The sequence below is a fragment of the Diadema setosum genome, chromosome 13 (genome assembly GCF_964275005.1).
Source record: "Diadema setosum chromosome 13, eeDiaSeto1, whole genome shotgun sequence".
Classification (NCBI taxonomy): Eukaryota; Metazoa; Echinodermata; class Echinoidea; order Diadematoida; family Diadematidae; genus Diadema; species Diadema setosum.
The window spans coordinates 14,070,873-14,096,733 of NC_092697.1; the positions used below are offsets into that span (position 1 = coordinate 14,070,873).

The following is a 25,861-nucleotide window of genomic DNA, read 5'->3' on the forward strand; positions in this document are numbered from 1 at the left end:
TCACTGCTTTAACACTGGTTGCTTCTCACCTGCAGTCAGCAAAAGTTGTGAATATCTATCCCTCACACTCGAGCTCTACATTTGCCAGCTTAAAATCCATCCACCAAATCGGTGAAGCTTTCAATTTTCTTGGCACAAACAGAAACGGTCAACCTTGTCCCCCACCCCCTCAACCAAATTCATGCATATCCTCTCCCTTTTGAGGCAACAATTACCATTGAACCTAATGCGTCAGCTTCATTGGCAGTGGCCAAGTGGTATCCACATGCAAAGATGCAGGACTGATCTCTTTACAGTACACAAACTGCATCTGTTTCTCAGGTTCCACAGTATGATCCGACAGAGAAGCAACGCATCATCAAGCTCTCTTTTTCCCTCATGCTCTCTCTCAGCTCATGGTAACAAGGTACCATGACTTTCAGAGAAATCATCTGCCCTTATGACCCCTGACCCTAGCAAGCGGAGACTTCCAGATGATCAGCATCCCAGTTGACCTCCGACGCGTCGGACTCCTTCTTCTGCCGATTCTCTCCCTCCGCGTGGGCGGGGCCGTCGTTCAGGTCATCGTTGCTATGGTAACAGCTGTCCTCCTCCTGGTTGTCCGGGACCACTGGTTCGTCTGAGGATGCCTTCTCCTCGGACACCTTGTTGGCTGGGAAGTTATCAGCACCATCTGTCTCTAGCCCTGCAAGAAAGATAGATATATTACAAACATTTTCTCTCTGTGTGTGTGTGTGTGTGTGTCTTAAAAAATCAAGTTCACATTAGGATGACACTCGAGCGAAATTGATGATGATGATGATAATTACAATCACTTCCAGAATTGTGACCTTGGTAATGAAAACAGTGATACAGGCTGACCCCACTAAAATAATCTATGAAACAACAAGATTTTATTATTAGTTGTAGAATAGGGTGTGACTGATTTGGGGGGCTTTGATGAGTGGACCCTTCCACACGCACATGAATGATAAGAATCCATGAGAAAGCTTGTTATGAATAATATTAGAAAATTCTCTTTCTTATTCCATCCACATCCCACCCCATGTCTCTAACAACTTGATGTTTACACTTGCAGACCCACAAATAAACTGAATATCAATACATGTATAAAGTCGGGTGACTTCTCTATAAGTTTACAAAATACACTAATCTATGTTTTGACAATACTCTAGGTATTTGACACAAACATATGCCAAAAAGACAACTAACCATCACCCACACGTGGGGCTAAATGTGTCGTGACCCTCTGTAGTCCATCGTGTGTGTATTCATGTAGGAATCCTACAAGCATCCACTTTAGCATGATTTCCTTATGGCAGTAAAACTCTTGCACTCTCGAGTACTGTAAAGCCCCTTTTACACTTGTGTTTCTTAACCCCATACTTTCTCTGACCCAGGACTATCGTTAGTCCCGTACCAATTTTTTCAGTTTTTACACTCGCCAATAAGTCCTGTACTAAGCTCTTGTCCAGGGCTAAGGAGAAAATTGACCTTTTTACACTCGTATTTCTTAGTCCGGTACTTTCCAAACCACATGCATATTCATGATTACACTGTGCACTGTACACGTACACGCACGCACCAGCAGCACTTGATTAACTCGTTTCTGATTGGTCAGTGGGGGTCGGACTTCGTCTCCGTCGTTTAGCCCCTGATTATTTTTTCGTTCTGTTTACAATCGTTTGCTTGGCACCGCAATTGCGGGGTTAGCACCGCAATTGCTATTTTGCAGGGCCAGATAGTACGGGATTATCGGTGGGGCTAGCCCACTTTGGCAAAAACGAGTGTACAATGAAACCCCGTTATAACGAGTTCGGTTATAACGAGGAACCGCTTATAACGAGGTGATCGCGTCGGTCCCGTTTTCCTTTGCGTGTAAACCTATGGCAGAACGAATCGGTTATAACGAGTTCGGTTATAACGAGATTCCGGTTATAACGAGGACAATTTCGGTGCATCATGATAAAGAAAAACATAAGCAATTTGATCGGATATAACGAGGTTCCACTTCTTGACTAAATTGCCGCTCTCAAACACGCGACAAACGAAACACTGAAAACCGAATTCACGCTATCCACGTCTTTTTCCGTCTTGCAGAGAACCGTTCCTTCCATGTTTTCTTCTAAATCACGCGATAAGACACAGGAATGCCTTCCGATGTTCCTACTAAATCATTAAACATAATCATTCGATTTTCTTTTCCGCGAGATACGCGTGCGTGATTTTAGGGCAGACCACACCGCAACGAGAAAAAAAGAAAAAAGATAACGCATTCAAAAGCTTTTCATGTAGCGACACTTGTGGCCAAAAATGGACAATTGGAATGCGTGTGCAACTCATAATTACATCCTTTCCATTTTTAGTTCCGACTTCCAGTTCTTTTGCTGCTTAGCAAATATGAGTGTGGATGATTAAAGCCGAAATAATTCATGAAATCATCGCGATCCCGTCGGGTGACAGTAGCGTAAAAATAGTTGAATAACGCATGTTAACCTCCATAATCGGTGTTCAGAAAAAGAAACAAACGCATTTATTAATTTGAATAGATCTGGATTTGTTCATTATCATTCAACAAATGATAATTTAAATATGAGTGTGTATGATTAAAGCCGAAATAATTAATGAAATCATCGCGATCTCGTCGGGTGACAGTAGCGTAAAAATAGTTGAATAACGCATGTTAACCTACTTAATCGGTGTTCAGAAAAAGAAACAAACGCATTTATTAATTTGAATAGATCTGGATTTGTTCATTATCATTCAACAAATGATAATTTAAATATGAGTGTGTATGATTAAAGCCGAAATAATTAATGAAATCATCGCGATCTCGTCGGGTGACAGTAGCGTAAAAATAGTTGAATAACGCATGTTAACCTACTTAATCGGTGTTCAGAAAAAGAAACAAACGCATTTATTAATTTGAATAGATCTGGATTTGTCATTATCATTCAACAAATGATAATTAACAGTGTGGATGATTAAAGCCGAAATAATTAATGAAATTATCGCGATCCCGTCGGGTGACAGTAGCGTAAAAATAGTTGAATAACGCATGTTAACCTCCTTAATCGGTGTTCAGAAAAAGAAACAAACGCATTTATTAATTTAAATAGATCTGGATTTGTTCATTATCATTCAACAAATGATAATTTAAATATGAGTGTGTATGATTAAAGCTGAAATAATTAATGAAATCATCGCGATCTCGTCGGCTGACAGTAGCGTAAAAATACTCTGTAGTTGAATAACGCATGTTAACCTACTTAATCGGTGTTCGGAAAAAGAAGCAAACGCATTTAACAGTTCAAGGATGTACAAAACGCGAAGAGATTTTCGAAAGAAAATAAAGAACGCACTTTTAATCCCGTCGGACGCAGCGATCATATATTGTATAAAATTACAGCCGAAATGATTCATGAAATTATCGAATTCCCGCTGGGCTCCAACAGCGTAAAATACCTCTCAAGTTAACGGTAAACAACGCATGTATGTTACTCTGAAATTATCGCGATCTCGCCAGGTGACAGTAGCGTAAAAAATAGTTGAATAACGCATGTTAACCTAAATCAGAAAAAGAAACAAACGTATTTATTAGTTTGAATAGATCTGGGTTTGTTTTAACACTAAATTTCACAATGAAGATTTTTCTTTCTTTCAGAATGGTCTATGAGGTACAGATTTGCGTAAAAAGGATCACAACGTAACCTTTCACATTCAATCCTGTCGCATATTTTTCAAGAACGGATGTACAAAAGCGAAGAGATTTTCGGAAGAAAATAAAGGACGCATTTTTAATCCCTTCGAGCGCAACGATCATATTGTACAAGATTACAGCCGAAATGATTAATGAAATCATCGCATTCCCGCTGGGCACCAACAGCGGAAAAAGACCTCGCAAGTTATGGTAAACAACGCCAGCATTTTATTCTATTTGCGCTGGTGTTAGGAAAAATTAACAAACAAGAATTACAATAAAGAATTATCTCATTTCAACCCCTACTTTTTCGTCTAATTCACAAATAATTTCCCTTTATTATCTCAATAATAATGATCCATAATTGTGTAATAACAACGCAAAGGATGTTCTTAAGTTTCTTTCATTGATGGGTATATTTCGATGTCGTGCTTATGTTTTTCTTTGTTTTTGATGCGTACGGTTATAACGAGGTACCGGTTATAACGAGGTAATATCGCCGGTCCCACGGACCTCGTTATAACGGGGTTTCACTGTATAACAGAAAGTGGGCTAAGGAAAGTCCGGTACCAACGGTGGGGCTAAGCCCCCCCCCCCTTAGCCCCACCGTTGGTACGGGACTAAGCAAAAATTTGCAAGTGTAAAAAGCCCTTAAAAGCAGGAATTTGAATGTTTCTGGTTTTACAATGTCTTTTTATAATGGGTTGTGCCGGTAGTACTACGAACAACAGTAATGATAATGTGGTGGGGGGGGGGGGGTCACTAACTCCTTGCATGATTTGAGTGCTGATTGGCACAAGAAACCTCATAGTGTTGTACATACTGTCCAAAGTCCCTGGCTTAGAAAGGGGTAAGGACTTACCTCTCCTCACAGGCCAAACATCCAAGAGACACGAGAGTAGCTCTATATGCTTCTCTGCACAGTCAACGCACTTTTCCCTGGAGTCGCCCCTGGCGTCCGGCCGGACATCGGTCGCTCCCCGTGACCCGCGGCCCCCGCGGCCGTCTTCCTTCCCCGAGCTCATGAGGACGGGTCCGAAGCACACGGCGAGGTTGTAAGGCGTCATCTTGTTGCGTTCGCTGTGGATAATGACGTTCTTGAGGTGGTCCAGAATATATTCCACCGTCTCCTTTGTGCAACAGAAAGAACAGAAGCAGTCATTGCCTACTTGGCACCTTTCTTATGATCATGTTGTAGTACTCAAAAGCACTTTACTACAAACTGAAACCTATAAGCACAGGAATCAAACCCACACCTACACAGTTACCTTATACCACTCCTTACGTATGGGAGCATACAGCCTGTGTCAGTTTGTAGCTCATGTCCTAAATCCAACCTTGAAGTTGATAACATTCAGTTTCCTGTGGTCAAAGGGGGTGGAATTTTGTTTGTTTGTTGTTGTTTTTTGTAATAGCCTGTTCTGGCAAATTATCCTGATATACACAGCTGCAGGGTAGAAAGACGTTTGAAAAATTACAATAGCACTGCACACATAAAAGTATGAGTGTGCAAAAGACAACACTATGTAATCTACAGTGTATCTGTGCTGCATTTTATATCAATTACGTGCAATCAAGCAATGAAATGTATTTACATGTAAATCAAGTCAAGGCTTTCTTTTTCCCCTGGACAACAACAAAGTACTGGTAATTCTAGAGGCAGTGCAACATTCTCATTTGACAAAACCCACATCACAGTTTCCATTACATGTCACATTTTATCTCTCATCACAAGTGCCGATTGTGCATTAATTTTTCGGATGTCATGGAAAGCAGGACATCTTGCCACCAAAATGTGTAACCAACACTCCTTGAGCAACACTGCGTCAAAATGCTTTTGCCTGAGCCTGGTCAATGACACTGCAACCTGTCACTCGGAGAATTCCCCAGTGCTCATTCAAGCATAGCTTTTGGCAGCATGCCAAAATGCCGAGCTCATTCCCCATGCACTGCAACATCTATTTCTGTTTGCATAACGATCTTATATCAGTAAAAACAAACAATGAAATTTAATCCCTTTTTTTTTTCTGAGGGGGTGGACTCTTCTTGGTAAAACAGTTTTCTATATGTATAATTCAACACTGTCTTCAGAAAGATCTAAAATAAATGATTCACAGAGGATACCCACAGAGAATCAATATAAGAAATAATGACAATTCTACTCATTCTTGATTATGGTTTACTATACTTCCGTAGAGTCCGTCCATCAAATGTGGAAATATCCTACGCATGGTAATATTTGGATTTTCCTTTAAAGTATCATCCCTATTAACATATTGTACTTTCAACAATGACGGCACTTGCATATACCAAACTGTTAATGTTGATAACTTTTGAATGACTGTTTGTGTTCCGCTGATGTTTCTGCATTGATTTAATTTGCATATGAATTTGACCAAAAAGTCCTGGGACAATTTTGCTGTGATAATTATTATCTTGAATGAAAGTAAGAAAATATTAATGCAGATGGGTGAGATGTGCTTTGACAGATTTTAAAACTTTTTCATCTTGTCCTCATCAAATTTGGTAACTCTGACTTTCACTGCATGCCTTACAATAAAGAAAGATAAGATGGGAGTACAAGTAGCAATTAAATGCATTCGATCTGTACAAAACTAGCAAGAAATTCATTAAATTGCCACTTTTGACAGATTCGTAAGCATGCACTTTGATCTGCTTAGATTTGTTGCCAATTTAAAAAATGAGATGTAAAGTTAGTGATTAAGAGACTTTTAAAACTTCAGCAACCAAAAACAATCATGAGTGAATTACAAATTCACTCATTAATTGAGTGAATTAATTGAGTGAAAATAACATACATTGCAAATTCACTAATCATCAGTAGAACACATTAGCATAGATGCCAACTCCTTTACATAAAAAAACAAACAAAAAACAACAACAGAGGGAACATCGTTACAAAATCAAATTTTGAGAGGAAAATCAGATTTTCATGCAATCTTTCCACCATCACTTGCACCCTGGCCCTGGGCTAGTAAAATGTCAGGAGAAATATATCCCAGGTAAGAACAGGCAAGTGAAATGTTGCCACCTCATCAACATTGATGAGAAAATTGTAAAGCATCCACATACAATGTATTTCCCGCCCATACAGGCTGATCATGCAACGTTTTTGTAGGGGAACTTGCAAAATTTTAGAACACCTTCTATGTGATGAAGTGACTTTCTGCAGTTTTCTGTGGTTTATATTGGCTTCATTTTTTTTTTTTTTTATTGGAAAGATAAAAAGTTGTACTTTCAAGAGGCAAATCATATTATCGTATTTCGCTCTGTTTATCGTACTTAATACTGTAAAATCATATTGGTTGGCATCCCTGCATCAGCAATCATACATGATCACAAACTGCAGTTTCGTCTTCTCATCCAGCGATAACTGCACTGAAACTGAAACTTTAAAAAGTCTATAAATTTTCAATGGATTGTCTGACTTTTTCACAAACTTTGCTGATGTGTTCTACCATCATTGCAGCATTCATTCAATCTAAATACAGTGCATACTGGATTTCATTCCTTTTACAAGATCTTACTATTTAAGATATATATATAAATAAATATAATCAAATCACAATTTATATAATCCCATCAAACCACAGGAGTATAGTTTGTGGGACCCAATGGGTTAATAGACCCACCTTATTGGTTCCTCCAAAGTCCTCGACCAAGGAGACCACATCCTCCCCGTTGCACACTGGGTCGTCCGGCGATGAGCCTGTGAGCATGGAGAGGAGGCGCTCCACCATCTTGGGGGGCATCAGGGGGTCAGGAAGCTCCCTAAGGTAATCCTTCAAGACACCTGCAGTGGTGGTGGTGGTGGTGGTGGAGGAGGGGAGAGAGAGGGATGAGGGGAGTAACCATGGTAACAGTTATCACCAACATCGACAGCAATGAAACACACTCGCATAAAGATGTGCTGCTTTGCACCACATGTCAGTCTTGTGAATAACACTGTAATGCCGTGCTGTATACGCCATACATTTATTGAGTCTAAATTTTTGCGAATCGGCACTTCTTGACAATTTCTCGAGTGGTTAAGTTTGCGATCATGGAGTACTGTACTGAGCGGAGAAATATGTGTGCACCACATTCATATCGGGACCAAAGTCATTATTTAGCGTGTCTTTAATTTCGCAAATAGCATGGGACCTAACTCTCGAAAATAAAAAACCTTGCGAAATATTTGGCGTATACATTTTATACTTGAGCATTTCAGTCATCTATAGTTCAAGTCTACAATCAAGGCAATTTGTCATGACGTCTTGATGAGGGGACAGTAATAATAACAAGTGTATTAACAAAACAACAACAACAACAAACGAACAACTGAAAATGTGATGGCAAAAGATAATCACATCTGGATAATATTGAGAGAACAATTTACTGCCGCAAATTGTCTACATACATTTTCTTTTTACAAACAATACTGTAAAGAGGAGATTTTCGTGGTGTTGAAATTATGGCTCTTACATTAAGATTCAGGTCATAAATCATGATTTATTATCAAGGAAGAGCATTACAACCATTTCCCTATAATAGCTGTCAGTCCAATGGCTGTTCCCAGAAATGAAATATTTATCAATGGAAAACTAAGTTTGAAAGCTTCACAACCTGACAGTCGCAGACACTACAAATTTGTAACACTTACACAGAGTAAACACATAGTTGAAGGCATTCCCGGAATATTTATCTTTTCATGACTCGAGTGCAACAGTGCCATAATTCAATATTGAGGTAGGCGATATTTCTACAAGTCAAAAATTCTCATTCTGCTGTCAACCTGAAATTACATGTCAACATTACACCTCACAAGACAGCAGTGTGTAACAATGCAAAGTGTGTATGTCTTGGCTAATTTATGTTTCTATTAAACACTTGTCTCCCTCCCCCCCCCCCTTGTCATTTAACGAAACCACATGTGAGCTGCACTCATAGTTTATATCACAAGTTTCTCATCAGTGTTTTGAATGGGCGACAGTGCAAGGCAGCGGTAGTGCAAGAGGCTTGGGCTGCACACGGCTCGCACAGCTTGCCGAGATTCTGTACCAGACCCCGCCAAATTGAACACAGCGGAATTATAATGTAATAAAATGCCACACAGGAGCCAGCAACCGACGACAAACCTAAGCCAAACAGGGTGCTGCATGCAGTGAAGGAAGGGAGCTCGGGTGAGATGCTGGCAGGAGAGATGAGGAGAGAGAGGGAGAGAGGAAGACATGGGGTGCTTTGGATTCTGTGCAATATATGCAAGCAGAGAAAAATTAACACACACACACACACACACATTGTGTATACACAGGGAATGAACATGCAAAGGAGATGGGTAAGGTTGCTGTTCATAGACTGTGCATTCACAGACACACAGACACAAATATACTCTAGTCACATATATAAATGCATGCACACGCACATACACACACACACACACACACACACACAAACACACACACTCACTGTGCACAGCCATTAACCTACTAGTGCCCATACTCAACTATACACACTGGTCTGGTCTCGGTGTAAAAAAAAGCATCTCTCATCCTTTCCTGTACATCGTATGCATAAACCCAACCTGTACCACAACCATGGCAATGCATCTTGAGGGCCATCTCTCTGTCTTCTATTTCCCTGGCTCTCATCCACTGCTATACACACAGTGACAGACCTTTTAACTAACGTGTGTGTGCTGAGAAGCTGCATTGAGAATTTGAAGCAGTTTCTTCTTTTGAAGATGTACAACATATCCACTTCCTCCTACGTACAAACAGCTTTTTGTACAATAGAATGACACTTCCAAGGAAAAACAGCTCAGTATTTGTTTTTCTAATTGATTAAAAAAATCAGTGTGTATGAGGCCTTTTACTATAATATCCTTTTTTCTCTTTGCTAAAATACACTTGATACAAATTGGTAGACACAATATGGTTCATCGAGTCACACTACAGACAGCATATAATGCTACATTTAACACTGTATACTGCATGAACCTCTAGATAATTCAATTTTGTTTTGTTTTGTTTTCTTCTTCATTTTCTTTTTCTTTTTTTGCATTTCCAAATGCACAATGTGTTTACAATGCTGAATAAAGTATATTTTTGCAGATGATCAAACTTTGATGGAATGTGCACAAACCTGTAAATTTCAACAGTGTGATTCCAGCGTATGGAAGAATACATGTAACTGAGAGGTAACAGTGTAACAAGATTTTATCAAAGCTGTGAATCTGATATAATAGCTGAGATGTATGGGATGAAGATACATCCACTGAATGCATAATATACGTACATATACCATATCCCAACTTTTGCACTTACATAATAAGATGATGATACAACCAACCCATAGGCCTATATATCACATTTACATATTGCATATCAGAAGATTTAATATTGTTACTTTAATATGACCTTAATCTATCACATCAGTATACATTGTATCTGATCCTCTACTCTTTTTCATACTTAATAATCAATGCAACTTCTTGATGTATTCCAAATACTGCCAGTTAGGTCTACATAGCTTTTAAACACATATTGATACTGAATATTTTGTAACAGATCTTATGAATTGTGCCGAAATAGCACGATGAAGCCATATGATATGACATACATTGTAATATATTCACAGTATCTACATTTGTACATTTGTACCATCTCCCATTGTTTCTATACACTGGAACGACTAAAAAGATACATCTACTTACAAGTAGCTGCATATGCAACAATGTCCTGTTTTCTTTTTTTCTTTTTTTTTTGCACTGATTGCATCATATATGAATGCACTACAATGCGAGCTCATGAAGCATTGAAATTTGCACTGACATGAAATGAATATTGAACTACTTTACAATCTACTGTAGATCAATACTGCAGTCTACTTTGCAAGTATTGTGCCTAGACTATACACTTGATGTCAAGATAAGAACAATCCCTGAAAATATGATAAAAGTTTTCCATACACCAGTGTTCACCCTAGAACGTTCTATTCTTGGAGGCTTTATGTGTCTTCGTGTTGTGCTTGACATAAATCTACATTATTGCAGACTGGTGATCGTGCAACTTCAAAGTATTGTAAAAAATAAACATTTTGAGGGTTAGCAGAAAAACATCTCTGGTATTTATGACTGGCAGAACATTTGTTTATCATCCATTAACATCAATAAGCATTACATAAGAACTGAAAGCATGGCACCTAAACACACTGACACAATTTTTGACACTACTGTCTGAAAACTTGGACAATATTAACAAATACGCTGCAGGCAATGGTCCCGAACGAGAATTTGAAATAAAGTCCATTTTGTAACTCGCACCATACAAACTGTCAACGACAATTTTCCCCGTCTCAAATTTGAGAGTGAAATAAACCAGCCCATGGCTGTTTACAGAGAGGATCGATCTGATACTTTTCCAAGCTGCTCCCGAAGAGAGGCATTTGACTAGATTCTGAGCTGCATGATCACTCTTGGGAGATTCAGAGCTATTCATGAGACTTTGCATATATATAAATCTTTTGTCGGCCGGTAATTCGCACCACATGCAATCCAGTGACACATCGGTGTCTATCACGTGAAAAACATGTGATTTATCCCTGTGCAAAACTCTGTTGCACACAAGCTTTAATAGACTTGAGAGTACACTGTAAATTAATCTTTTGTACTGGGACACCCGAAGAAGATGATGCTGTATTACTGAGGTTATTCACATACGGCCTAATATTCTTCGCTTTCTATTCCCTCTTTGGCAGCACCATCGAGCCTACGTACAATATCAAGTCAATCAAACTTGTAAGCTTTATTCTTCCTTGATGGGTTTGTTTCCAAAGGTCTGGTGAATTTCTTTTCATATTCAACTGCTTAAAATGTGCGACGAGGGGCACATTTATAGTAGCATGTAAGCAGATGCTTTTACATCTCTACACCCAAGTAAGTATGAAACAATCTTTTCATGCACAACTCTCTATCTATAAACTTCTAAAGTGTCGTAGAATACAACATCTTGATTACAATAACCATGTTTTTAATATATTGAAATCGCATGTATGGGAAAATGGAAAAAGGGAATTCCTCTCATTACTGAATCAAAAGGGCATCTACTTTCCCTTTTGTCATTTGACAGGCACACAATCAAGATCAAAAAATAGGCAGTACCAACGATATCATAGTAATTAACATCTAATAATTTAATGTAATTTAAAAATGTGATGGTAGTCCTATACATTGAATCTTTGGCAGCATTTAAAAACAAACAAACAAGGACTTCAATTAGATTGGTTGTGTCTGAAATAGTATGCCCATATTTTTTTTTTCTATTCCTCTACTGAGAGAAAAGATAACAGAATAGATTTTTAAAAATTAAAATGCAAGGAAAACAGACCGCATAAAACAAGGCAAGTGCCAAAATGTGTCTCACCCATTCGCTGGAAGAAATTAATGTTTTTCTAAATCCCGGAAGTTTATTGACCCCGCCTATGACCTTTGACCTTGTGGTGACCTTCAACTCCCCAAGGGACATCTACCATCCAAGTTTGGTCACAAATGAACATAGGGATCAAAAGTTATCAGCCATAATCGAAACGTGCCGCAAGAACTTAACATTGGGCCCTAAAAGTTTGTTGACCCCTGTCTGTGACCTTTGACCTTGTGGTGACCTTCAACTCCCCGAGGGACATTTACCAGCCAAGTTTGGTTACAAACTGATATACGCATCAAAAGTTATGAGCCATAATCGAAACACGCCATAAAAACTTAACTTGGGCCCTAAAGTTCATTGACCCCTGCCTGTGACCTTTGACCTTGAGGTGACCTTCATGTTTGGTAAAATGTGTAACTTTGTATAACCACTCTTCCCTCCAAGTTTGATTGAAATTGAAGTTCTCAGTAGAGAGTTATTCAAGTTTTTGTAGCGTTATGGACAGACGACGGACAGACGATGGACGGACAGACGCCGCAGGCGATCCCTTAGTCTCCCCGCACCTCCGGTGGGCTCGACAACTAGCATAACATCTTAGATGCAGTGGTCTAAAAATGGTAGAGTTGTGATTAAAGTATGACACGTGCTCAGACTTGTTAGTAGAAATGATAGTGATACCCACCCGTGATGATGTTGATGTCCGGGTAGTTGTCATACGAGAGATCAACGAGAGCGCTGGCTGTCTCAAACTCGTCATGGAGCTTCTTCTTCTTCTTGGCCGACCCGCACACGCGATATATCCCTATGACATTGATCCCTCGCACCTCAATCTCGTGGATGCACTTCTGCAGGAGGATGGGTATTAACCGCGGTGACCCCTCCCGCCTGACTACAACGTCGAGGGGCACGCCGAACAGGCCCCGCCTGTCAAGCGAGGGCACCCTCTTCAGAGTTGCGTGTCGCTCGGTGAAGGACATCGAAATGTACAAGATTCCCCGCGGCTCCATGCGTATGGCCAGGTTGTACGCATCGTCCCTCGTTTTGGCGTGGATGAGGATTTGCGTGAGCCGGATGTGGGACTTGTGGCACAGTTTTTGCCGGCCCTCCGTGTTCCAGCCGTAGTTGTACACCATGATGCCCATGTCCTGGGCACGCTCCAAATCGATTTCGAACCGCTCGTCCCAGCAGAACTCATCTCGACCCGTGACCGTAGCCGTCTGCGCCTTGTGGACAGCGTCTATCTCGATTACACAGTAGAGATCTCGGACCTGGTTGCGTGACGCTAAAGTGGGGGCCATCTTCCTGCCTCCTAACAGGTGAAGCGCCAGGATGCCCGAAAACGGGAGGTGACGATTACGTGTCTTGGCACCAACATCACCTCTGATTTTGGTGAACTGCGTTATATCAATGTCCAGGGGCTTACTACTCGAAATCCGCCGCGACTTCTTATCAGGCGACGGCTTTGGAACATACTTGTTGCTGTTATTCTCGTCGCCTAACGACTCCGTGCTCTGTTCAGACTTCTTGCCGGCCAAGTTTGCCATGCTGATCTTGCGGCCGGGGGCAACGTTGCGCATGAGAGCAGTCAGTTTCTGCTGGCTGAAGAGGTCAAGATATGCAGCTCGGCCTCCTTGACCAGACTTCCTAGACCGGCCACTGCTGGCCTCCATTTCAGATGTTCGCTGCTCATCAGGGTTTGACCGCTGTCTTGTCATACGAGCATCTGGGGAAGAGATGAACAAAATTCAAAATCATACAGACTTTTGACAAAACTTCAGAAAGCAGATCATTGCACATAATATGAATCAAGAAAGAAGAGGAGATATATTAATATGATATATTATACATAGATAATCATATGGATTTTTTTTTAAAGGCTATAAGACATCTTTAACATTGTCATTACTGTCTGGGACCTCTTCATATATGAGGTCCTGGGTATTCTGAGAAATCAGTCCTCAGATGGGTAACATAATAATAACACGATTTATAGGATGAAATCAAACAACACGTCCATGATGTGGATGATACATTTCAAGGAATACTTGTAAAATTACAGACTTTAAGCAAAGCAGGATATACAAATCGTCCCCACAAAGACAAATATGGAACTTAAAGGACAAGTTCACCTTCATTAACATAAGGATTGAAAGAATGCAGCAATATAACACATCAGTGAAAGTTTGAGGAAAATTGGACAATCGATGCAAAAGTTATGAATTTTTAAAACTTTTGTGTTGGAATCGCTGGATGAGGAGACTACTACAGCTCGTGATGTCATATGAGTACAACAGTATAAAGAAAATGTAAAGAAAATCCAACATATTTTCACTTTTTTTGCATAATAAAAGAGCACTTGACTGGCCTCTTTCTAAAAGCAATGGGAATAATATTACCCATAACATATATCAGCAACGAGTCAAGGGAATGTGTACTTTTTTCAAAAGATGAAATTTTGTGAAATTCTCTTTATATTTTCCTTATATTGTTGTACACATGTGACATCATACACTGTAGTAGTCTTCTCATCCAGCAGTGACTGCACAGGTACTTAAAAAATTCATAACTTTTGAACGGATTGTCCGATTTTCCTCAAACTTTCACAGATGTGTTCTACTAATATTGCTGCATTCACTCAACCCACATGTCTATGAAGGTGAACTTGTCCTTTAATGAGTGAGCTGACTCGAATGTTTCAAAAGTCTGATAGTTATGTATACATAGTAACATTTTTCAGGGCTACAAAATGTTGACGTACAGAGGTACAACCAAATCAACCAGGGCAATAATATGAAGGGAGATTGCTGCAGTTTGCAACCATCTCTTGCTCACATTCGCTTTGAAATTCATGTTTCCTATACGTGTGCATCATGTGTGTAAACATGTGTGTGGGTGTATGCATGTTTGCATTTTCAATGTTTATCCAACTCATGTACACATGATCCATTTTAGAACATTAATGTGCACCTCTTCAACTTACACTGAACTACAAAATATTCCCAACATGACCACAGACCCAATTCACACCCAAATGAAACACTTCCATGTGACACTGGTCCTTATGTGGAACAACAGGGCATTTGATTTACAAAGAAAGTTCTATCATGGTCATGGCAGGTATCATGGATTCCTGCCATGGCTTTATAATTTCAGCAAATAAGAATGCCGACAACATACAGCCATAGAAACAAACACAGGCAGCCCCCCAAAAAACAAACAAACAAACACACAAACAAACACAAACAGCCAAAATGACACTACATACATCCAACTTATTCTCTCACAACTTCAGCAAAGGGTTGCAGCCACGATTAGTTGCATTGACATTCATAACATGACTGATAATGAAGCTTACTTTTTCGATCAAATCTTCTTGCAAGAATAAGTTGTGTTTTAAAGAAAGAAGAGAAAAAGAAAAAATAGGGCCCCATACAACAAATAATTCGCCCCTCTAGAATAAGAATGTTTTAAAATAAAATTGCCAGGGCACACCAGGCACTTGGCATTTGTGGTTTACTGGAAATCTTTTCAGATTCTGGCCAGAAACTAAATTTCTCTATTAAACATGTATAGCTCGATGAGATGTATCAATTCATAAAGACTTTAAATGAGCTCAGGGAAAACTCTGTTGTGAAAAAGTTTGTCACAGTTGTGAACAAATCCCTCCAGAATCTTGCACAGCATCACATAATTACTCATCTATTCACGATTACATCATTTTCAAGGTGAGTTTTTGTCAGGATAACAGATTCAACTCTTTCTGCCTCATCCTAATGATATAGACTGTAGACAGCCATTCATCATGCATGCAATCTTTATTGCCCATGTGAGTTAAATATCATTCGGAAAGACACGCATCACAGGAAACGCCCTCTTTGTTACGATTGTTACATGCACAATAAGTCACAGATGGGAGATGATACAATAACTGCCTGAACCCACTGAAAGTGCATTCTACTTCACAAAACGACACCACAATAATTTTGTAATCCACAGGGTTGAAATGACATGAACTACTCCAATAAATGCACACATTCTGGAGTATCTTTATATAATTCTACGCCTGAGGGCACAAGTCTACTGGCAAGAATAGAATTTAAGGGGAGAAAAAAATCCATAAATGAAGTAATCATGTCTTTAATATGGGCAGGCAAGGGCCAACATAAATTCTTGCCTCCTTAACAGTTGATTCACACAATGAAATGCTTCAGTCCTGTAGGCTGCAATACTGTAAATCTACACTGTATCTTTAGTATCCCAGCTCCTCCCATAATCAACTGAATGAAAAGCATTGCTTCACATGTTTTGCAACATAAGTTATCACATGAAAGCGGATTAAGATTTTAAACAATTCTTTCCTGTATGACACACATTATGGAGAGTAAATCAATTCTACACACCTTCAGAAAAGTATAAATACATTGTATCTAATAAATATGCAAAACTTACAAGCACTAAGTATTCAAAGTCTCGTGCAAACTGGTGAGAAAGTCAGCGCGTTCCTCCTTCTACCTGGTATACGAAAACAGATCCGCAAATTGTGTGGTGCGTGGGTCATCATGTAGCGAAGTCAACACTTTCTGAGTGTTGTTTATTGTCAGTACAGCAAGCAGTGCTTCCTATACCTGGTGAAAATTTTCAGATAGGAGCCCAGCTTTCACTGCACACTGCATGGACACTCCTGGAATCTTTTTTTGTTCTGTTTCTCCTTTCATCTTTCACAAAATTAAAATATTCGCACAATATTTATATCCATATTCACAAATTGCTACAAAGTCAAGTTTTTCTAGCATTGGTACTGCAGTACTTTTTTGACAATGGGAAACGTTATGTCAGATGCTATTAACACACAGATCTCACTGCACAGTACAATTCATTAAACTAATTTGCTAAATTGAAATCATCTTCATATCACAGGATGAGGGCTTGACGGTGGAAAGTTACTGGCACAATATGGTAGCATAAAATAACAAATCAGAGATGTCTTGAATAACTGATGCCCAGTGCAGGAGTTTTCAAAATCAGAAATGAACAGATAGTCCCCAACCACTTACCATAAAAGCTCTTGGCTGCAATTAAAGAGACAACAAATGCCAGTTGTTCTGTATAGAGATGGCTTCTTGTACAATTCTTCTACATTTCCAAAATCTCAAAATACTCCACAGGTATCTGAATGCCCTTCACAAATCTTGGCAGAGTGGAGGCACCTTGTATTATAAAGAACAATTCAATGGTTGTCTGAGGGAGAACATGTTCATATACCTGTGGAAAGAGGGTAACAGGGCACCACCTTTACCCAGATCTAACCACTCATATCCTCCACCCCCTACCTAGTCCCATCTTAATTGTCTAGTAATGGTGTTTATGAATCACTGTCAGCGGCTTACAGCTGGGCCCTGGCTGCACCGCACAAAAGTGGGGAAAGTTTTCTCACTCCTCCAGTAACCTCATCTCACACCTCCATGTAGCTGGATTTCCTATACATACTAGGTGCACTCCTGTGGTTAGTCTCCTTTCAGGCTCAATGATTATATCTCTTAGGAGCCAATGGGAAGCATAATGATAACAAAGTATCAATTCATATTAAAAGCGCAAAACCTATGTAAATATATTCTTCTGCACTGCAAAAGTTTCATGACATCCTAGTAGAGAACACCATATCTTTTGTGTAAGTTTCATGCAATACTAGTAGATACAGGTAACACGGTCTCTTGATACAAAGTATTCATAATCATTGACACTGACACATGAAATATTAAAAACATATTTTGATGATGTCACTGACATATTGTATGAAGTTGTTGACTACACTTTGCTGGTCTTCCAACTGTGATTTTTTGAATGCTGAATTGTTTAGACTAATCTACAATAGATAATTACAGACTATTCTTCATTTGACGAACAATAAAAACTCACACAAAATTGTTTCTAACTATTTTCCAGATATCAAAGGAATAAAAAGAGTGGGAGTAAAAGTAGAATGTAAACAAATTCTTATTACTTTCAATGAGCATTTAAAGCACATAAGGATATCCATGTACTATCATGACCTTTCAAATCACCTGACTTCCCCCAGTTATGAAATGTTACAATTTGAACTTCCAACTATTTTCACATAAGCTTTCTCCAGTGGTTCTACTGACATTTTATATCTGCGTCATTGCTGACGAGAGGCGCAAATAATGATGTCAAAAGTAAAACAGATTGCTGTCGTGCTGTGTTTGTATTAATGGTCACGACCATGTTTGCTCTCCGCTATATCTATACACGGCACACCTCTCTATCTCTTATCTTCTGAAATAACACGCATACCATATCAATCATCAAGTCCTATGTACACATTGCTAGCAGACTGGGCAATATGGCCATCTCTATGCATAATGCTTGATGGATGGCAAGCAAATCAAATGCATGTTTCCTGTCATACAAGCACTCTACGAAGTGATTTGAAATGTAGTCCACACAGCTACATGTAGGGAGAGTTCTGTGGAAGCCCCTTGGATATAAATGGTATATTTTGCTGCTAAGAGCATTTTCTCTACAGGTGTTGGCTTACATGATATTATTCAGGGGATGCGGAACATTTTTCGGGGGGGGGGGGGTAGGGGTGTCAGAGGTCAATAAGGTTAAATGGTATTCTGCTTCTCTCAATCATTTTAATACAAATTTGAAGAATTATATGATTCTTTGCAGACAAATGAAAGATTCTCTTCCCCCTCACTACTTACCATCTTGCCCCACTGATTCCTTTAAATACCAGGATCTTGACTACATGGCTTCACCTGAACCAGGTTAATTCTGTTTGCTCTGCCAGTACATTGACAAAGCTTCAGTCACTCTGTACACACAGGGCAAGAAATTACACTACAGATACACAATCCCTTCATAAAATACACCAAGCGCTGACGTGTATTACACAAGAAGACAAACTGGTTTGCCTACGTGCTGCAAACAGAATGACTCTTCTTAATGCTATTTTTGCTATCAGTACAAACTGAGAGAATGAAAACAAAGAGGTAAAACCTTTCATGAATCAAATCAAACGGACAAGCCAATATCTAGATTATGTTCTTTTGATCCTTATTTCAAATATAATCACTACTTTGGTCATTCATCTGCAGCACTTCATGGAATTGCATCATCTTTATTTTATCCTTCCAAAGTAAATATTCCTCAGACTTGCATCACATCCGTCATCGTAATCTTCAGGTTAGACAAATGGGGTTTTCCCTTCTATTGTCACAGCAGGCAAATACAATCCCGGAGAGGATATTGTTCCATCTGCGATTCCCTGGCATTTGCATGCTCGGATATAGATGTAGCATGCAGGAGGTTCGACAGTGGGCCGTAACGTCCATGCTTTGGATGTCAGAGGCTTTTAAGGCGCCTTGTCTGTGCCTGCATTAATGACTAGCCCGCAGAAAGACTCCAGTGGCTCTCTGCTGATCTTCTTTTCAATTAGCCTCAGACTGAATTTTCAACTACTGGAAAAACTCCAATCTGATGACACAAGCCAGAACAAACAAACAAAAACAAAAAAGAAAAAGAAATAATCTCTGATTACGCAAGATGAAGCTTCGGGTCATATTAAAAACATGCACTGCAGTCGGCATTAGTGCTACACCCATTGCATGACGTGCTCGCGGCAAAGATGGAATGATATTCCATACTCATTGCAAAACATGTAGTAGACAAGATGCAAATGACTGCAGATTGACCAATGATAAGATTCTCTAGTGTGTACTCACTGACTTGATAACATCATGGCGGGTCCATAGATGATTTTAATAGTGCTAGTGCGTATGTTGTTGACAAGTGCATCATAAAGTGTACAACCAAATCAAGGTGAATCCTTGAATCTCTTCGGCATCAGCAAATCAGAATATTAATGCATTCAAATTTATGCCGATCTTTTCCCTTGATGACTTGTGATGAAGTACAGTACATGTATTCCATTGTTGTTGTAGTTGTAGTTGTTTTTGTTTTTTGCTTTATTTTTTTGTGCATGTTATTCTGTTTCTACAGTCAGGCCCAATTTTGCATTGCATCAATTTGCTGCTTGGTAAGAAAGCCCATGGATAACCTTCGTGATGGAAGCACTGATAAGTTTTGAGTAACGTATCATTACAGAAAAATATACTGGTCTGTGTCTAGATTGCATAGATTGTGTAGCTGGACATCACATACAATTTCTATCATCACATTTAAAATAAAAATCACAAACATATTTTCTGCGGGCAGACAATATGTTCACATGACTCTTTTCTCTTAAAAAAAACAAAAAAAAACTTTTAATGAATGCATTGCCAAGAAGAGCACATAATAAGTGTATGTCACAATGAATCTAAAGTTAACAGAAACATTTATACTAAAACATTCTTCAATCAATTTCTTTACCTCTATTGTGCTAGCTCTTTGAAAAGCCAGTCCTGCTTTAGGAAATCACACGGAAGCACCCTCAGCAGATAAATGCCAAATAAATTAAGATAATTGGAGGATGTACTATCAATATAAGAATCTGTACTACTCATGTAACATTGCCTGATCTAATCTGTCATGCATGCACTGTTTTCCTTGTCGCTTTTGACATAATCTGTCCAGTGCTATACTCTAGGTTCATGATCAGGATAGTAATTTGCTGTACAGAAATCAGTATTGCTATTATCCAAATTGTATGATCATTGTGACAGGAACTACGAGAAACAAAACTTGATGTCTATTAAATTCTGCTAGAATTTAAGTTTCTTCTGTAACACATCTAATTGATACAATACCCATGTACACTTGGTTACCTGTGGTATGTTGCCTGAAATTTTAAATTCTTGACCGGTAAATCAGATCTTTGACTTTGAGCATCACAACTTCAATGGAAATTCATATTCACAAGGCCACATTTATCAGAGCCAAGTCTGGGTTTGTTAGTTTACTTGTTTGTTCGGTTTTGGGCTTGTTTGGGGGTTTGTGTGTGTGTGTGTGTGTGTGTGTGTGTTTTCGGGGGGGGGGGGGGGCATCGTAAGTCTCAAGTCATTTTATCAATTGCAGTGATTAATAAATGATTATGATAATATCATTCATAATATAACAATACTGTCATGCATTGCTACATAAAATAGATCAATGATTAAACAGAATATTATCAAACAATAGTTGAAGAAAAATCAAGATATATTACTTGGGCACAAGTAAAAGTCCCAATATAAAGCATACAACAGTTAAAGGTCCAGTTTACCTTTGGGAGCAGTGATTTCAAAAATTTTCAAGATATCATATTTGATGCATATGTGTAGGTCTGTTGTATCATAAAACATCCTACCATATGAAATATTTGCAATAAAACCTAAAATATAAGGAGATATCAGGGTTTTTCTCAATAAACCGTAACTGTATACGGTTTAGTCTGGAAATTTTTTTATTATAACTATTGTTCACATTTTGCGTATTTAACAACACTTAACATCGATTATACGGATTCCAATTTTGACAGTGGTTGTTTCTATCCCTAACTCACATTTTAGAACTATTTTATAGCACTAATGCTTTCATCTGCAATGGTAAATTATGCCTTTAATGAGACAAGTTTTGACTCTCATAACCTTGCAATCCTGTTTCAAATTGAAAGAAATGTAATCTAGTGCTCTCCATATTATCATCAGCTACATAATTCTTTAATCCAGACATTCACTGTACACTTGTGCCAAAATCACACCTACATTGTATGTCACTTGCTTTATAATCAGGTTGACCTCATCTCAAACATAAACGACATCAGTGACAAGAAAAACAAGTCACTATTACTTGCATGTCCATGTCACAGCTTTTGGAAGCCAGCTTCACTTTAGAAATCGATCAACAGCATTCAGATTTCTACTTTAAGTTGGAATATTGACCCGTTGAGGACGAGTCCTGAGTATACTCAGGCAGAGGTCTACGGGAAATGCATGTTGTAGCAAAATCAGCCCATCCTCAACGGGTTGAGAGTGTGTTTCTAGTTTGCATTTTCACTATTGAGCATTCTATTATAATGGGGAAAGGGGTGTTATTCAGACAAAAGATCACCGCTCATGATGACTCATATTTCCCAATCATGAGAATAAATGGATATATCAAGAGAAATTGAATAGAACAGTTAGTGGGTGCAGCTGAAAAGTGGTGGTTATGCTACAAAGAGCATGCCATTCATGTTTACACCTGCTTTACAGCAGACACTACATCTTTCGAAAAGATTTATCGATTTTCATCTTTTACGAGAGAAAATACGCCAAACCACATACTAGTTGGCTGATAAACAGTCATGGTTGGAATCATAAATATCATTCTGGTCAGACATTCACCAGACGAACAATGACCCATGTCAAAAGCATCATTCTGAGGCACAGCGTTTCCCCCGCAAACGCAGTCCACAATGAGAGCATGAAATGCATTGAGAGAATACATGTACTGTAAGAAGATGAGTATCTGTTCGGAAGGGTCTGCTTCGACGACGGAAGAAAATCCCTGGGAGGAATGCACACAGACTTTTGAAAGAGAGCAGATCTCATCCTATATGCATGCGACTACAATATACTGTGCGTGTGTGTGTGTGTGTGTGTGTGTGTGTGTGTGTATGTGTGTGTGAATGAGGGAGCCACTGTGTCTCAACATCAGATCTACCGGTAGTGATACACACTATGCCCAATACACTACACCCACGGATTCTCATGGAATGAAAATGGGGAGAGGTTTCCTTGCACAAGGGAAACGGGGGAAAAAAGAACCATCATCCTTGTAAATTGCATGTGGGGGGGGGGGGGAGCATAGAGAAGGTTGATGAAAAAAATAACCGAAAGCATCTATTTCCAGCACATTCGCTTCAGGATTGTGCATCGAGCTCGCGTCTGTTCTCAAGCCTGCCTTGCTGCACAGCGACCAGCGCCTGTTGAATGTATGCCCTGCCACTGATACAACATTATTAGCCGCGAAATGCCAGAGACAGATTTGCCAGCACGCTAACACTAGCGGCATATTTTATGCATGCACACACCTCTGACAGTGACTAGTTTATTCCCAGCCGAACTTTTTTTTTCCTGTCAACTTTTAAGTATTTCATTCTTGTTTCACATATTTGACAGTTTCATGCACATTTTGTGCATTAAATTATGCATTTTACCTTTCAGAGAACCATTGCATGTAATGCACTGGAGCAAGGTAAATCCAACATAAATGGAGGTTGTTGGAAATGCTGAATTGAGTGAAACAAAACCTCCATATTCATAAAAAGATTATATATTTGCAAATTTCTAGTACTTGACCACCTAAATGATCCACAGTCATCTGATGTATTCCACTAGCCCTCAGCATTGAATTAGTCATCTCAAACTGACCACTTGAGTGATCATTCTTGGTCTCTCTATGAAATATTGTTATTCAAAAGTATGAAATTAATTCTAAAAGAAATATTTCTCCATTTCAGATCTAGTTCAAGGTATTGTCACATCATATTACTTAATTTAACATTATGAGTAAAAGGTGATTCCTTTAAATAAATTCAAGGAAAAAACCTCATATTATTCTGTTTGTGTGTAAGATCAATGAAGATTTTATTTTGTGCTTCCAAACAAATAAATTGAAAGCTGACATTGCAAACTGTAATATCTTTTTCAATACACAGTCTTACTCTATAATAAGAAATTTGCAGACCAGCCACTATGATCTTTACATGTTGTATAATATCCCTTTCTTTTGGCAAAATAGGCATTTCTAACCTTTATTCGATCACACGATCTGTAGAATACCAGAGATTGGCTTTGCATCAATTTACAAAGTATTTGAAACAAGAAAATAAGCATAAATAGATATTATATTTCATTTGAATGTTATTAACTGTTTCTGTGTCAATGACTCAAATATGCACAAATTTCATACACAAACTTATGGAGAGGAAGTTAATGCAGTACAAAGAGGGTTATTAAAGGGAGACACTGTGATAGATGAGAAGCACAGGCAGAGTGCAATTTCCAATACTATCACCGGTTATAATACAACAGCCAATGCACTAATGATATGTCTGGCGGTGTGTGGGTACATGGTTTGGTGTGCATTCACTGTTTTCACAGTATGGCATGCCGCTGCACTGGCATTTAATACACATGTTGCAATTGCTTTCATGTGTCTCCCAATCTCAATACAAAATTGTCGTTAGTCACGCAAATACTGTACGAGCACAGCATCGTACAGCTATGTGGAACAGTTGGTTGGGTACTGCCGACAGGGAGAATACTGAAAACATATGGTACATTCGCATGCAGACTTCTCATTAGGGAGGAGTATACATTTTATCTCCTACATCGATCTGACCATTTGTGGACATATAGAATATACCAACAGAATGCATGAAAACAGACATTTTAAATGTGTAATATTGTATGCACCACTTGCGTGTATTTTGTGGTAAATTTCTCTTTGAGGTGATTTCATTTTCCAGCTTTTTGCGAGCGGTCAAAATTCATGAATGGGATTAAACAAAATGCAAAAATTTTTGCTGCCTATGACACGAATGCAATGTATGGTCTCCAACATAGAGAATCACTAAACTTTGCTTCTGAAAAATGGATGACACACATAAATTTTATTCTCATTATTTAGTTGTGGCTCTCAATCATAAATTCAGCCTCTAATGAAATGTATACAGCCATACTACAAAGTGTACAAATACTGTAGAAAGGATTTGATGTCAACTTCCAAAGCTCAGAGTGAAAGTCAATAAAAATGCATGGTTGGCACACTGGCCCTAAAAAGACACACTCTACAGGTCCCACCATTGAGTTCCAAGCCATCACATTGCAATTGATGCCTTTCCCCAAACGCTGCCCATAAAATCTCAGAAGCTGCTTTCCAAACAACATCTTGAGAAGAGACTACTCTTCTGCCCCTACACAACATTACAGTTTGTACCGTCGCTGCATGCATAATGAATGATTGGATCGAATTCCATTACACAGCTTGCGTTGAACTTGGTAGATTTCTACAGGCTACGGCATTGCGCTGTAAAAGCACAAAGCCTTTTTGTGCGCACAAATGAATACCCAAACCACTGGTTAATCATACAATGACTATCTCGCAACCAAGATATTCAATGAACAGACATGCATTTAAAAATCTTACAAAATGCTGCAAATACGAAAATAAAAAGAAATTTTCAACCATCTTAAGTATATTACTGTTAGCCGGCATTATGTCTTCATTATCACAGCTATGATGGAGCACTTACTTGTATTTCACATCTTTCAGGTTATACGGCTTAATCCTCAATTTACTGACACCTGTACTACTACTATTATCAATTGCCATTATTCTAATCCTAATCTGTGTAATCCTCATGTATAGTACGTATATGACACTTGATAAACAAAACTGTAGGTTTCCTTGTAATGACCAAGAAAAGGGTATTTCATAAAAGTTTCTCACTACGACTTCACACTCTCGATTTACAGCATACAGTCAGTTGTACGTGTACATGTATCTCTCTAGATATATCGTGTCTGTATCTATGTCTAGATTCGTGTGTGTGTGTGTGTGTGTGTGTGTGTGTGCCATGACATCCTTATCCTGATTTTTTCTCTATCTCCCTCCCTATCTCTTTATCTGTCTTTTCCCCCTTTAATCACATTACATCTGCTCAGATAAGCAAATGCAAATTTGCATTGAGTCTGAGCAAATTTGACCAAAGGTATGATAATTGCTAGTGTTACACACCACCTGT

The 25,861-nt window shown here is 38.8% G+C and overlaps 1 protein-coding gene across 1 annotated transcript in view; it reads right to left on the minus strand.

Moving 5' to 3' along the window:
* Positions 1–417: 417 nt before the first annotated feature.
* LOC140236844 (rho GTPase-activating protein 100F-like) overlaps positions 418–25,861 on the minus strand; it is a 55,020-nt gene continuing 29,576 nt past the window's right edge. The window contains exons 2-5 of the mRNA XM_072316781.1: positions 12,806–13,846; positions 7,354–7,514; positions 4,563–4,830; positions 418–685 (exon numbers count right to left, since the gene is read on the minus strand). Coding sequence (XP_072172882.1) covers positions 453–685; positions 4,563–4,830; positions 7,354–7,514; positions 12,806–13,846 — 1,703 coding nt within the window. The 3' untranslated portion in view covers positions 418–452. The remainder of the gene's footprint in view (positions 686–4,562; positions 4,831–7,353; positions 7,515–12,805; positions 13,847–25,861) is intronic.